Here is a 15993-nt window from a genome sequence, read left to right on the forward strand (position 1 = left end):
TTGAATATTTAATTTAGCTTTAGCTTTGTTTAGGGCAGCGGTGAGTCATGACCCAACTGTGAATGTGCGTCGAGTGAAATTTCTCGTTTGCGAAGACAGTTTAATAGGAATTAAAATGTGGAGTCGGCGTCCTCATAATTAAAAACAAGTGGTTGTTTTGATGTGGGAAAGAAAGATAAATAAACTATATTAAGTAAACAATGAATAAATAAATAAGTTAATAAATAAATAAACGCAAATATAATAATTTAATACAAACTTTTGCAGGAGAGAGCCAAACGAGGTATCTTATCACAGGACTTGGAAACTGGGACAGGATGTTTGTTATCTTATTTACGCCAATCTTTGAAACTTCTCACTTCGTATACAGTTGGTACCTTACCTAATTAAAAAAAATCAACGTATACTACATAATGTTGATAATCCGGCTTCCTGTAGGAAAGGTTGTGACAATACTAGGTATAAACAATAGTCGTGGTGTCTCTACATCCTCCGGAAGGATTAGAAAACATCCTACAGTGTTCTGACCTAAACGTAGCCCTACTCCTTTGCGTGAGGGAGAAACCTGTCGGAAATTTTGTATTCCTTTTGAAGGACGTGAAAATGCATTTAGGACTAACGCATATTTGTTGGTCTTGACACTTCTCCTATATTGTCACAACCTTTCCTAAACTGAGCCAAAAGATCCCATGTGCCTTTTTTTCCTTTAATTGTGAAAGTTCTGTGGATGATTAAGTTTCAAAGTATTTTATGGTGGAAAGAAAATTTATAGAAAAGTAGGACAATCGAAGTCAGATGCACCTATAAGGAATAATGTATCGAGATATATTAAGTAGGATCAGGTAAAGATACGGATGCTACGTTATCGTACCTACAGGTCAGTTTATAAACTTCCAGAAGTTTTGGGACTTAAATCCAGGGGTGGATCAAATACAATTATAGTATTTGAATTATATTTCAATACAGTTTTACTGTGTGTGTATTTTGGCATCCGGAGAAAAAATAATTTTGTATTTGTATTTTGACATCCAGAAAAAAGTTTTTTATTTTTATTTCGAGAGTCAAAACCATCTGAGAGAGAGAGAGAGAGAGAGAGAGAGAGAGAGAGAGTCAAAAGCATTTGGGGAGGACATACAAATTAATAGAGAGAGAGAGAGAGAGAGAAGAGAGCCACGACTTACGAGCCTATAATACCAAAGTAGAAGGAGTGAAGGGCAAATGCACTACGGTAGCCCATCAGAGAGAGGTTGCATCCATTTCTTGAGGACTGATGTCATTGCCGCAGTTGTCATGGATCCCTGGTTAAGCTGGCGTGGATACCATGTAAGGAACTGCAAAAGGATAACATTTTGAAGTTTGTGGACTTCATTATTTCCTGGTCAACTCAGTCGACATTGAAGAAGAAAGCAATTCAAGAGAATGAGCCTTCCGCTCATGAACATGAGTGCAAAACGACCTCGTCTTTTTGCCTACATATGCTTCCACCAGGGCAAATGATGGAAGTCCTTTAAACTTGAGATGAACTCGAATTATTAGGTATGTATGTATATGTATATATATATATATATATATATATATATATATATATATACAAATATTACTGTAAAAAATTATTGTGCAGATGAAAATTGCGATGTTTGTAAATAAACTTTATTGATCTAAATAAATTAAGAATAAAGTGCATCAACAAACGACACCACAGCGGCGAAGGCAAAGGTTGAAACGTACCAAGAAGAAGATGTTCTGCCATTTGAAGCACTGCCAAGAATATTCTAAGGGGATCTGCAACGTCGACACCATCTGAGAGGGTGTTTAGCAAGGCCGGCAATTTTTACATTCCCGACTCCCGAGTGAGCCCGGAAACTTTCCGGGCATTAATGATGACATCTCACTTGGGTGAAAAAAGTATCTCTGTTTATATTTTTTACATTTTCTGCAGTATTTTTATCTGTTTCGTTGGAATCCGGAATTGAAGTATTTCAGACCTGTACCCAGAGTTTTTTTTTACGGCGGGGTTGGGGGTAACTTTTCCCAAGACTAGACCTTTTCTTCTATAAATGTCATTGCATCTACACACACGCACACATACACACACACACACACACACACACACACACACATATATATATATATATATATATATATATATATATATATATATATATATATATATATATATATATCACCATCAATGAAGGGAAGAGGACACACACAGATGTACATGCTGTCTTTATTGCAACGTTTCGTAATTATCAAGTTAATTACATCATCAGGCTGTTAAAATGAAAAATAAATTTCCTAGTAAAATTGTAAAAACAAAACTAAGTATTAAAAATTCAGAAATGCAAAAGTTAAAAAAGTTATTCTTACAAGTGTACAAAATATACACATTAAAATTAAGGAAGTTAAATTATTTAAAAGGACATACATTAAAATGAAAGATAAATGAACATAAAATAAGCAAAAATTGACAAAAGATTGAAAGCAGTTACAGAACAAAGAAGTTAAGGACCGACCTAGAGGAGTGACAGCGTTAAACTAAACTTATATATATGTATATATATATATATATATATATATATATATATATATATATATATAAGATAAAATACTTGAAAATGCTATCTTAGTTGTATTAAGAAGAAAAATTGGATATGCGGTCTATGCCCTTCTACCTGATTAGTTGTTATTCAAAGTACTGACTTTGGTTAACAGAATTTTACTTAAAACCATTTACAAATATGGTCTATATCATATTCCTGTTATCATTCTTGTATTTCCTACTACCAAAGAATGATGTTAATGTTTAATAACAACATTTATTAAAAAAGACTTGCCAAAATAAAAAGCTTGTTATTTATTACTCTGTAAATACAGTTCAATGAAAAGGATAGTCACAAAAAATATGGACTTCCATTTTTTTTTTTTTTTGTGGGGGTCGTTCGACCACCCCTCGATGCACAGGCCTGTATTTGTATTTATATTTGTATTTTTGGAACCAGTATTCTTATTTGCATTTTTAGATTCAGGAATACGGGACTCAGATAAAAGGTACGAAAGAAACTACAGTGATCATATAGTAGATTGGCCCAATAAAAAAGCGGCCCCTAGACCATCAAGGCTCTGTAAGTATGTTTTATTTTTAAAAAATCACCAAGAACTTCCTAATAGGACAAGACATCATCTCAGTATCAAAGATGCAAAGATTTGCTGTGTGGGTGCATTTTCCCCAAGTTGTAAGAATTGGTGCTATTCCTGTTATCTTTAAGTTCCGTTCTTCTTGAACCAGGAAGGAAATCCCAGGATCATACCCGACCCAATATACAAAATTTCTAAGAATTGTGCGTATTTATTTTCATGAAATGTATTTGGTAAATACCAGTCGATGACAACAACAACTTTATAATTATGAAATGCCTAATGTTATTTCATCGTAGCTATCTATACTATATATGTTTACAGATTCCACTAAAGTACTTATACGCAATGAAACATCCTACAACGTCAATCTAAATTTCGTTGGTAGAATCGAAATTTAATTTGATGTAGTGTTGTGAATTTTTTTTTACACATATGCACATTCATTGCGTAAGAAAAGCGAGATCCCCATGTACGAAAAATCATATCTAAGGAATATACAAAGAACAGGACAGCTATCCAGAGAAGACGAACATCCACCGAAAGGCTTAGCCTCAAATGACTGAGTCAAGTCAAACCCAATGAATTTCTGATTTGTATAGTGGTTAGTTTAGTTATTACTCATCGCTGTTTACTCAAGGGGGCTTTCAGCAAAGTATCTGTGATCAGAACAGAAGCAATTAGCTACGCCGCTATTTGTTGACACAATTCTCTTCATGAATTCTGAAATACGGGTTGATATATCGCTGGTACGTGTTCAGACTTACTTTTTTCACGTGATGTGATAAGGTACGTAGGCAATGGCTGGAGACAACTGCATGCCTGTTTAGTCAAGTCCAAGGGAATGGCAACATTCAGAAATATTAACGGTAAAAAGGCTTGAGCATTACATCATGATTCTTAAGCTTGTCGGTTTCACCCCACATTCCCTTATTTGCTGAAGTAGTGAGATAACTTCGTGTTACTAATGGTTCGTTGTACTAAATAGTTTTTATTTTGGATTAACAATAATTAACTGAGGGTGCTCATTTTTGTATGTTCATTATAAAACGTGTGCTGAAACTTCAGAATATAGTAATACCTTTGACTTATATTCTTTTTTATTTTTATGCAAAACTTTCTTCTTTCATTACTCTTGTAACTTTATAACTTCAGCATTCTTTTAACAATTACAGAAATAACCTTGATAAATTAAGAATCTTAACTTTTACTAATTTAAATTTTAAAAAAATTAGAACAACGACGTTGCTACATCTTCTGCAGTAAACATCGTATACGCAGAAACCCACATGTGTGATTGTGTGCATATACTGTGTTGTTCCACCCCCTTGCAACTTCAACCTTTTCATAATCGTGAAAACATATTGATTTATATCTTAAAACTGCATAGAGTTACCAGATATACTGCATTTTTTACTATCAGAAATTTATCACATAAAGAACGGACTAAGTGGCACAATTTGCCAACATTCAAAGGAATGTGTTCGAACATGAATAATTTTCTGTTGCATTTATCTTTTTGTTGATGTTCATGTGGAAAAGCGCATTGCCAATGTTAATATCTATGTGTGTAATACTCTAAGGGAAAATATATTAATCGATGACACCAAAAATGAAGAGAATTGAAAGAGTTTTTGACCGGTATGCATACTAATTTAAGCGCCCGTTAACGAATCAACCCGCAGCTGACGGCAAGCACTTTCATGTTTGGTCTGTTCAAAGGCATAGAAAGCGCGTTCAGTCGCGTGGTCTGAACAGTAAACATTCATTCGAATGTATTGAGAGTGTTTGAGATTCCTTGCAAACAATTATATTATAATGACAAATTATTACTTATAAAACCACTGATATAATTTAGATAATTATGTTGATAATATAAACCATGTAATGAAGGAATACGAAAAGGAAAACTTTATAACAAGATGATCAAGATCCTTCAGAGTAACCCACGTCAGAGAATAGCGAGTAATTTCGGAGAAATACTTGTAACATCCTGTCAAGGCGGGCAACGAACAGCGACCAATCATAGTCCAAGAAACAAACAGCCTTGTAAAACCCCTTGCCATTGGCCGAATGGAAAATTTCGCGCGTTTTTCGTTATTTTCTGAAAAACCCGCGCACTGTTGACTGGACTTCCCGAGCCCTCGGACGCGTCAACTTTGGTATAAAATCCTGCAGGATTTTGTGGAGGAATTCATTTCGCATACTCGTCTCCAGAAGGCATAATGGTCCAACAGGTAGAGAAGATGTGGTCCAAGATGTACGTCCTGAAAAGAGGTGAGAAAAGACATTTTTCGGTTAATACTAGTACTACCTACTAGCTAGTTAGCTTGAAGTTCAACGCCTAAGCGAATCCTGACTATACCTATAGGTATCTCAGACTTGGCTTACGTAAGCATGGTTGAAGAAGTAGGTTTATTTCAAATAAAATATGTACTCTTAGTGTAAAAATTGCTGTTTACAAGCTTAAAGCTTCTATCTGTTTAGGTTGATTAATTTGAGGGTTAACTGGCCTTGAATAACTTACATTACGGTAGTTAACCTAGTAATCCTAATCGAACTGTTTTTAGGTTGAAGGTGATTTACAAAACTGGTGTGCGTACCTATGTTAGTCATAAAGTTACTTGAAAGATTTCTGTTTGGTGTTTTCAATATTTTAGTATGATTAGCTTGGGGTACCTAATCCTTAACCATGTGCTCATTCAGTACGATTGTCTGTAACAAAGGCCTAGTCTAGGTTGGGCCAGTTCGAGATACGCTTTATTCATATAAGTAGTCATTACATGACAAGTCTGACGATTAAACCCAGCAGAATGTCGTACTTTATTATCAACACATCCCATAAAAGCTATAAATTGGGCCTGGGTATACTAGGCTTGGGGGTTCCTAGGTATTGCCTTTGACTATGATGCTTGGATTAGGTCAAGCAACAAAGTATCATAGTGCAGGTAATTAAAAGTATATGTAATACTAAAAGTTACAGGATAGGCCAATTATATGTTTTTAAGTTTGTGGACTTCAGGCTTGGATGTTGTAACATGGGCTATGTGAATGTTGTAGTTTTAAGTGTGGTCATGCTAGAAGTATACTAGTAGCCTAGTAGTTAGTAGGCTATCAGATTCATACCTTTGGAAGGTCAATTGATTTTGTTTGGCTTTAGTTTATCTGATTGGCATTAAATATAGCCTAGGTATAGTATACAGATTTGGCTTGGGAGAACCAGCATACCATAAAAAATTAATTTGGGCAAGACTGGAGGATTTAGGCTATGTATCCCTTTATTTAATGCATTTTGACCTTTTCAATTTTGATACTAGCTATGACTTCCTTAATACAGTAGGACAGTAATTAGTCAGTTAATAATTCAGTTTTTAATGTAACATTTTCTTTGAAAAAAAAAAATACAGCATTGTATCCCCTGATGCTGTAGGCAGCACTACTATATAACTTAGAGGCCATAGGCTATCATGTAAATAGTTGATCATACAATTTGACAGACTGTAGAGAAACAGCCAAACCAAACTTATTTGATTGTATGATCCAGACCTAGTAATGTGTTAAGGGTTAAGCTTTGTGGCTGATTAGGTTAGCATAAACTTCAGGTGAACCACATTCCCATAAATATCTAAAGTAGCCCAGGCAAGTGTCTATTTGTCATTGCTAGTGTTTAATGTACCCCCATAGTCATTCTAGGTTGCTTAGAACCTTAGTAGGGTGGGAAGCATAGCTGTAGGACCCTCAATATTTTCTGTGGTTAATGAAAGAAGTCTAAATGGCTGTTAAGCTCTTAGGCTGTTCAGTTTAAGTGGCTTACTACCAGTTGAAAATTAATCCTGATGTAAAAACTTTGTTGCCTGACCTATTGAACATTGGCTGTAGCCATCTTTGCAAGTTGCTTAGGTTAGTTTGATATTAATGTAGCTTCTAAACTGGATATTTGAATAAAGAGGTGATTGTATAGGAAAGCTCACTGATTGCTTTATATTTCAGATGGACGGCAGGAACCAGTCATGTTCGACAAGATCACCTCACGCATTCAGAAACTTTGCTATGGCCTTCATATGGACTTCATTGATCCTGTAAGTCTCTTTTATGCAATTATAGTATCATGGTGACATACGCAGTTTTGTATATTAATTGTATGCATTTATTGTAAAGATTTTATTATTTGTACCTTTACTTTTCAGCCTGCAATTACTCTGAAAGTTATAAATGGTCTGTACACTGGTGTGACTACTGTTGAACTGGATAACTTGGCTGCTGAAACTGCTGCTACAATGACGACAAAACACCCAGATTATGCTGTTCTGGCTGCGAGGATTGCTGTCTCCAATCTTCATAAGGAAACAAAGAAAACCTTCAGTGGTAATTATTTCTTCTCCTAAGTACTGCACTGAGGTATTTTGCTGCTATTAAGCAATTGTTACAAAAACTAGGATATAATTGAAGAAAGCTTGTTTAGGCTTGTAGTATACGTACCTTAATGTAGAATATATTTAGTAGATGGCTTGAAAATTAGTATTAAAGGTTATTGGGTTACTGTACACATGAATAAGTTGTTTAATTAACTGGTCTTGATTTGTTCAATTGCAGAGGTAATGGATGACTTGTATAATATGACCAACAAGAAAACTGGCAAGAAGATGCCAATGCTTAGTGATGAACATTACAAGATCATTATGGACAATGCTGAGAAGCTGAACTCTGCTATTATCTACGATAGAGATTTCTCTTACAATTACTTTGGATTCAAGGTTGGTAGACTTCATTTAGATACTAATTGCAGTTTCTGTATGCAAGGTTTTAACTTTTAATTACTTTGTTAAATAGTTTTAGGAAAGAATGTTTACTTTTGAAATGTATCACTTGGTAGCTTTAAATAAGTGTAAATGATATACTTCAGCTATACATTCACTGTCTGCAGCTTTAACATTTCCAGGAGGCTTTCAGAATTGTTAGTTTACTGTTCCATTTTATTTATTCATATATTTTTTTGTAGACCCTGGAGCGCTCCTATTTGTTGAAGATCGATGGTAAGGTTGCAGAACGTCCTCAGCATATGTTGATGCGAGTTGCTGTTGGAATACATGGGGAAGATATACCTGCTGCAATTGAAACATACAACCTGTTGTCTGAAAAATGGTTTACTCATGCTTCACCTACACTTTTCAATGCTGCTACAAGAAGGCCACAGCTTTCTAGGTATTGTTTTGCATAATGTAACTTGTTCTACTTTTTAGTCATTGCATAAGAAATTAGTGTTGCGTAAAATTGAAATAATGCACATATTTTTTAAATTCGAAAATTCAGTTTGTTTGGGAATTTGTTATTATAAAGCCAATTTTTGGCTGTGAAAAATTCTAAAGTCTTCAGTATTATGTACTTTATAATTTTGTTATCTTTTCAAAGTGTTATTGGTACTTAATGTTACAAAAATTATTGTTCTCCAGCTGCTTCTTGCTGACGATGAAGGATGACAGCATTGAGGGCATTTATGATACACTCAAGCAATGTGCTCTTATCTCAAAATCTGCTGGAGGCATTGGTTTGAATGCTCACTGCATTCGCTCTACTGGTAGCTACATTGCCGGAACCAACGGCACCTCCAACGGTCTTGTTCCTATGCTTCGTGTATACAATAATACTGGTAGGCAAATTTATATTTGTAAAATCTTTTTGAACATGGAAAAATTTATTGGTCTTGTTGAAAGGTTTTTCTATGTAGTTCTAACCAAAGTTTTTTTTTTTTTTTTTTTTTAGCACGTTATGTTGATCAAGGCGGTAACAAAAGACCAGGTGCATTTGCTATTTACCTTGAGCCATGGCATGCTGACATCTTTGATTTCCTCGATCTTCGCAAAAACCATGGAAAGGTGAGAACCTAAATGGTGCTTCTTAAATATTAGCCTATTGCAATTTGAGTTCACATTTCTTCAATACTATTGATATAAGTACAGTAAGATTTGAGAAATTCTAAGTACTATAGTCTGCTGGTCAACTAATACCCTTAAACATTTCAGGATGAACAAAGAGCCAGAGATCTCTTTTATGCATTGTGGATCCCAGATTTGTTCATGCAGCGCGTGGAAGAGAATGGAGACTGGTGTCTCATGTGTCCTAACGAGTCTCCTGGCCTCCATGATACCTGGGGTGAGAACAGACCTTCAATTCTTCTGCTCTCATTAGCCCACTAAGTCTGTAATATAATTGATATTGATGTTAGGATTAGGCTTTTGATGCTGTTATAGGAATATTTTTAATATTTTATTTTGCCTTCATTCAACAGGCACAGAATTTGAGACCCTTTACAAAAAGTATGAAGAGGAAGGTCGCTATGTTCGTAAAGTGAAGGCTCAGGCACTGTGGTATGCTGTCATTGAATCACAGGTAAGCAGTCTGAATTCAAATGTTAATGGATTTTTTTTTGCAGTGTTGTCAGGGACATTTTCTCTTATTACCTAGATTTGATGTTAATAAGAATGCTGTTAAAAAAAAATTTATTGGTCATTGCTGTAAGCTATAATCAAAGCTGAATTATAAAGTTGGTTGTACCTCGGGGATAAATCTTTTGTAGAATTTCCTATGAGCTGAATTAATATGTAATCCATTCTAGTAATGAAACCCATTAAGAGAAGAATAAAAACATAACACTTACATAAATCATTAATATCTAAATCATACTTTCTTGCATTACAAATGTCAGTACTGCGTGTATTCTTTTATTACTACTTGGTTTTGATGTTAATGTGATTTTCACGAATGCAGATATATAAAGTAAATATTGGTGGCAATAAAATAATCCATATTCAAAAGAATATGGATTATTTTATTTTGTTGTATTGAGACAATCTTAATTGTAAATATTCTAGGTGTTGCATAATGCAATATAATTTAATAGGTTTGGTCTGAATGTATGTAATTATGTGGGTGCAGGAGTTGTATCTAAACCATCCAAATTTCAAATTTACAAACTATTTTAGGAGTTTAGGTTAGTACAGTAAGGTGTTACTTCTGTCCATAGGTTGAAACTGGCACCCCTTACATGCTGTATAAAGATGCTTGCAACAGGAAGAGCAATCAACAGAATTTAGGCACCATAAAATGCTCCAATCTTTGTACAGAAATTGTAGAATATTCATCTCCTGATGAGGTAAGATGATTGTGCTCTTTGTATAACTTTGTTACAGTGCTTTCGTGGTACCAATATTTGATTTATTCATAATGTCGGTTACTATTTTTTAAATTTATCATTGTATGTAGCCCCCATTAGAGACATATTAGTAGATATGAAAATGTTAAATGCATAACGACTTAATTTTTTCCTCAGGTTGCTGTCTGTAACTTGGCGTCTATTGCACTGAACATGTATGTGAAATCAGACGGAACATATGACTTTAATAAACTGAAGGAAGTTACAAAGGTAAGATGAAAATTAGATTTTTAAAGATTTCTCAAAGTTTTTGCAATACATTTTTTTTAGTAGGTTTTGAAGTATCTCCGTTTTGTGAGTCATGCTAACGAGCATTATATTTCACAGGTTATCACTCGCAACTTGAATAAAATTATAGAGGTTAACTTCTATCCTGTTGAGGAAGCCCGCAGATCCAACATGCGACACAGACCAATTGGAATTGGTGTTCAGGGCCTTGCTGATGCTTTCATCCTTATGAGGTTGGTCCTTATTTCTGCCTTTCATGTACTGTGATATGAAACAAATTAATTATTATGGAATGCCTTCTATGAAAGTACTTAAGGCTAGTGCCCAATTTTGCTACCTTATGTTAGAGTTGTGGTTGTCATGACAGTTTGTTAGGCTAAGTGTACTGGGTAGGGTAAAAAACACTTGTGCATATTAGTGTTTTTATGTTCATATCTAAGGAAAGAATTTCTTTCAGGTATCCATTTGACTCTGATGAAGCAAAATTGCTCAATAAACAAATTTTTGAAACTATTTATTATGGTGCTATGGAGGCAAGTTGTGAACTGGCAGAGAAGCTTGGCCCATATGAAACTTATGAAGGTTGCCCAGTAAGCAAAGGGGTAAGTTTTTAATTTTTTTATTTTTTTATTAAGGTTACTACTTCCAAAAGTAAGTTGTTGCTCTTCTGTAACTGGGAATCAATGATCCATTGTTACTTTAAGCATATGATACTGAAATTATACTACTTTGCTGTTTTGTTCTTGAGGGTTTTTGAAGCTGCTATTCAGATTGCAAGTTTTATGGATCCCATGTTGGATGGCAAACTTCATAGTGTCAGCAACATGGCAATGCATCAGAGCGATTGCTAATGAAACACTGCCTTTTTGTCCCCAGGGGAATTTGTGAATTATAACATCTTGGGAATATTCTGTTTAATGGGTATTATAATAGCAATTGCACAATGTTTATACTTTAAGGGTTTAAGGAATAAAGTAGGATATTTTTTTTACGATACAATCTTCAACTTCAGTATGGAAAAGTAGGTTGTAAATATGAGTTGTTATTGATCTAGATATATCTTGCAGATCTTCCAGCATGATATGTGGAATGTGACTCCGACTGATTTGCATGATTGGGCAGCGTTGAAGGCAAAGGTTAAAAAACATGGTGTTCGCAACTCTCTTCTGCTTGCCCCAATGCCTACTGCCTCAACGGCTCAGATTTTGGGAAATAATGAGTCCATAGAAGCTTACACATCAAACATTTACAGCAGACGGGTGTTGTCTGGAGAGTTCCAGGTAAGGGAGTTATTTGGTACTTATAAGATAAGAGTACTTTTGTTATGTATTTAGGTTATTATTCAAAGATAAACCTTCGTATAGAACAAGCACACGGGCCATTGATTTGAAATTCAAGCTTCCAAAGATTATGGTGCTTATTTGAAAGAAGTAACAAGAGAGTAATAGGAAATCCAAAAAGAAGAGATAAGTTTATAGAAAATTGATTAATCAATAGATACAAATAAAATAATATAATTGTAAGAATTGTTCAAGTAAAGATTTAAATTTCATCTTTGCTTGAACTTTTGAGGTCCCAATTCAGATATGTTTGTACAATTGATGTATTCATCCTTCATCCAGTTAAGTTATTGATGAGGTGTCAAGCTTTTTGTTTCAAGAAAACCCAAAGATTTACTCAACTCTGATTTCAGGTCGTCAATCACCACTTGCTTCGGGACCTGACTGAACAGGGATTGTGGAATGATGACATGAAGAATGAAATTATTGCAAAGAATGGTTCAATTCAGGTATGAATGCTTCATTAGTTCACATTTTCGTTGTCAGTATATGTACTGGACAAACTTAGAAATTAGCCAGTCTATGATGTGGAAGCTGATGAAATATTTTTCTTGCAGGAAATTGAGAACATTCCTGCTGACCTGAAAGCTCTTTACAAAACTGTGTGGGAAATCTCCCAGAAAGTTATTATTCAGATGGCAGCTGATAGAGGTGCTTTCATTGATCAGAGTCAGTCTCTCAACATTCATATTGCAGAGCCAAACTATGGCAAACTTACTTCAATGCATTTCTATGCATGGAAATTGGTAAGTTATTTCTAGTAGTTCAGATACAGATTTATTAGATTTTTTCTTAAATTTGTTTAATGTTATTTGATTTCAAGAAATGAACAATAAAATGTGGTTTGCCAAACTTAGTTCATATGCAATTTTAATTTTGCCTGAAATTTGTTCCTTTCAAAGTATGATTTAATTTTTCAATAAGTAATGGATGCTGATTTTCATTTTCCAATGATGCTGATTTTTTATTAAATCAAAGAGGCAAATTTAGATTTTTTGCAAAAGTTTTCATGAAAAAATCTTTCAGGGTCTCAAAACCGGCATGTATTACCTTCGTACAAAGCCTGCTGCAAATGCTATCCAGTTTACAGTTGACAAGGCCAAGCTGAAGAATGCCACCACAGTTAATGTTACCTCTAATGGAGTGAATGGAAGTTCTAAAAGCGAAAGCGAGGAAAACATGGCAGCAATGGTGTGTTCTTTAGAAAATAAGGATGAGTGCCTGATGTGTGGCTCATAGACTAATGACCTGGCATCTAAAGGCTTACTTGTACTGTATCTCCCCCAAGTATTTTTGTACATATCTCATTTAGTAATGATTTTTAAATGTTTTGTGATAATTCTGTAAAAAACTTTTGTGATAATTTAGCAAAGCTAGTTACTTTTTTTTTCAAGTGATTTGTTTTGCTTATTTCAATTGTATATTTGCTTGTCAGTTTTAAGTTGTGCATTCACAATGGTGCCTTATGTTTTCTGCACAACGCAACCGAGAGCTTACATATCACTGCCATTATCTTTACATTTATTTAGGATTTTTTTTTTCTTAAATTTACCTTAACATTTATTTAGGATTTTTTCTTAAATCTTTTTTTACCTTAAAATTATTTCTTTAGTTTTGAGTTCTGTACATATTTATGAAACTTAAGTGCTTTTTTTAATACTGTATACATGTTTTTTCCTCATTTCTTAATGCTTTAAACTTACAATTTTAAAAAAATTTATTAGGCCATTATATTCAAGTGTAATTACCTTAGATTATATTTGCTGTAAGGATTTGGGAAGTGAAAGTTTTTAGTCGTAAGTTGAATCTTGTCAATCCTTGTGTGTTAGGGAAGCCCCGAATATATTCGGAAGATTATTCTCTGTATTTCCTGCATCTGCAGGAAAATGTAGTTGCAGTTTTTTATGTCTTATATTTTTATGCTGAATTTTTAATGAATTTGATAGAAAATCTGTTTTTATCTTACCTATACCTGACAGTTGGTAATTATATGAAATATTGCACTGGGAATAAAGCGATAATGAAGTAATTTATAACAAGGTTTAATGGGTATTATCTTATATTACAGTCTTAAGCCATTGTTCCTTATGGGCTACCTAGTCTGGATTGTGCAGTATCACCACAGGGTCTGTGGCATTACTTATTGAAGGCTTTGTTGCATTTTAAAAACTTTAAATCTAAAACTATGATTTTCACACTTGAAAACAAATCCTTAAGGCCAATCCACATTGAGAGCAGATGTGGCCCTGTAGTCAAATGTTGATCCTGTGGAGCCAGTGTAATTTTGTAATTTGTTTTTGGAAGTAATGCAGTAATTAACACCAAATAATCCTACTTGAGTTTGTAATATTCAAACTTTACATTAAATTTCTGCTACCTTACTCGCAAGCAAGATTATATTTATTTCAGTCTCTTACCTAGCAATTATATAGCTATAGGTTCCCTACCGCAGCAGACCAAAATTCCCTTGGTGGTCGCGGGTTTGATTCTTGGCCATTCCATTGAGGAGTGAGAGGTGTATTTCTGGTGATAGAAGTTCACTCTGTGATTCGGGAGTTACGTAAAGCCGTTGGTCCCGTTGCTGAATAACCACTGGTTCCATGCAACGAAAAAACACCATACAAACAAACAAAAGACCAAAATTCAAACTTTTTCCAACACGTAATACAAGCCCTTGGTCCTTTACATAAGGAATTACTATTCAGTGCCAGCTGGACCGGTCGTAAGATTTCTAACAAGGTAAGCCCCGTCCACACGACGGGCAAATGCCCGGCAGGCACTGATTTGCCCGGAATTCTCTCGCTTTGAAACAGTGTTACCAGATCAAACAGCCCAATTAAGGCGGGCAGTAGACACAGGCAGGCGAACGTGACTTGGGTCAGACGCCGGGCAGAGGGCAATCAGAGCTGTCTGGCATATGTGATTATCAAGAAAGTACTATTATTATCATTGACGTTACGCTACGTGGGGTCGAGAGAAATCTATTTTTGCCTGTATTAACGCAACTGGGTTTCTGTAGAAAGTCCCATCACAAATGGCATCAATAAAAACTGCAATCCTGATTCGTCTGAAATGAAATGTAATCTGACGACAGCCATGAAGACCTCGCCACGTCCTCCAATGTTACGTAGTATCAAGAATACTTTTATGAATAAAAATATACGGTATATTGGTCCACCCTTAGTTTTTCATTCTGCATCGTAAGAATGCTATTATCTTTAAAATTCGGCCGCAAAAGAAAATTACCTGTGTCTACTTCCCACAGCATTTTGCAAAATATATTACGTGATATTGTAAAGATGATTATTATTATTTTATTTTATTTCTTTTGGTTCTGTGGTAATCCCAAGAGCAAAATAGTCTGCCTTTTTCTACCTGTTTTATAAACTTGCAACTTTTGAAATTACCCTATGAATAAGCAACGCTCTTTCTATACGTTATTCAGCATTTTATCTTTACTTATCTTTCATTAATGCATACATATTTTTGGGGGTATTTGACTGTACGCATGTAAACATTAATCTTTATTTTCCGCATCTCCCTGCATCAAGAAAAACTCACCGAGTTTTCATCTTTTTTATAATTTCTTTTAGTTTAAAAACTGATTACCCTGACGCTGTTACAACTTACGTCGATCAGCTTTAGAAAGTAAGAAGAAGCTCATCTTGTCTGGGGAGCTAGGCAGAAGATAGTACTAATGTGTAGGCTGATCCCAGTCAATTTGGAGTAAGTGGGAAGGAAGAGACTGGGAGGGCGAGAAGCAATGGAAGGGGGGATGGGGGGGGGAGAGTTGCACGGACTTTCACTGGATGCCTAGAAGAATCATTATTCCGCTTTAACACTGTTTTGATGAACATAGGGATGAAAAAAAAAGCATGATGAACAAGATAAGATGATAACGTGGATAAAGTGTATTAGTTTCGTTTGCAGAGAAGTTAAATCGTAATAACAGTTAAGATTCTTTATCTTTTAACCTAATGTATAAAGATCACATCAGTTTTAAATATATAAGTAGTTCAGTCAGGGTCCAATAAACGAAGAGAGAGAGAGAGAGAGAGCAGTTTTAAATACATAAGT

At 34.7% G+C, this 15993-nt stretch overlaps 1 protein-coding gene across 1 annotated transcript; it reads left to right on the forward strand.

Annotated features, from left to right (window-relative positions):
• Positions 1 to 5249: 5249 nt before the first annotated feature.
• LOC135224486 (ribonucleoside-diphosphate reductase large subunit-like) lies at positions 5250 to 13866 on the forward strand. Its single transcript, XM_064263492.1, has 17 exons — positions 5250 to 5415; positions 7129 to 7217; positions 7326 to 7503; positions 7732 to 7892; positions 8138 to 8340; positions 8589 to 8785; positions 8899 to 9011; positions 9159 to 9288; positions 9425 to 9525; positions 10160 to 10288; positions 10466 to 10558; positions 10676 to 10809; positions 11034 to 11178; positions 11644 to 11856; positions 12270 to 12365; positions 12474 to 12662; positions 12943 to 13866. Exons 1-17 carry the CDS (start codon positions 5364 to 5366, stop codon positions 13153 to 13155), a joined length of 2436 nt encoding a protein of 811 aa, XP_064119562.1. The 5' UTR covers positions 5250 to 5363; the 3' UTR covers positions 13156 to 13866.
• The last annotated feature ends 2127 nt before the right edge of the window (positions 13867 to 15993 follow it).

Source organism: Macrobrachium nipponense, chromosome 12 (assembly GCF_015104395.2).
Source record: "Macrobrachium nipponense isolate FS-2020 chromosome 12, ASM1510439v2, whole genome shotgun sequence".
Classification (NCBI taxonomy): Eukaryota; Metazoa; Arthropoda; class Malacostraca; order Decapoda; family Palaemonidae; genus Macrobrachium; species Macrobrachium nipponense.

Bases quoted from the DNA above. Each gene is read 5' to 3' on its own strand.
- LOC135224486 (XM_064263492.1), top strand. From the start codon at position 5,364: ATGGTCCAACAGGTAGAGAAGATGTGGTCCAAGATGTACGTCCTGAAA. The intron at 9,526-10,159 runs GTAAGCAGTCTG...TTCTGTCCATAG, and splicing joins ATGCTGTCATTGAATCACAG to GTTGAAACTGGCACCCCTTA. The intron at 12,663-12,942 runs GTAAGTTATTTC...AAAATCTTTCAG, and splicing joins ATTTCTATGCATGGAAATTG to GGTCTCAAAACCGGCATGTA.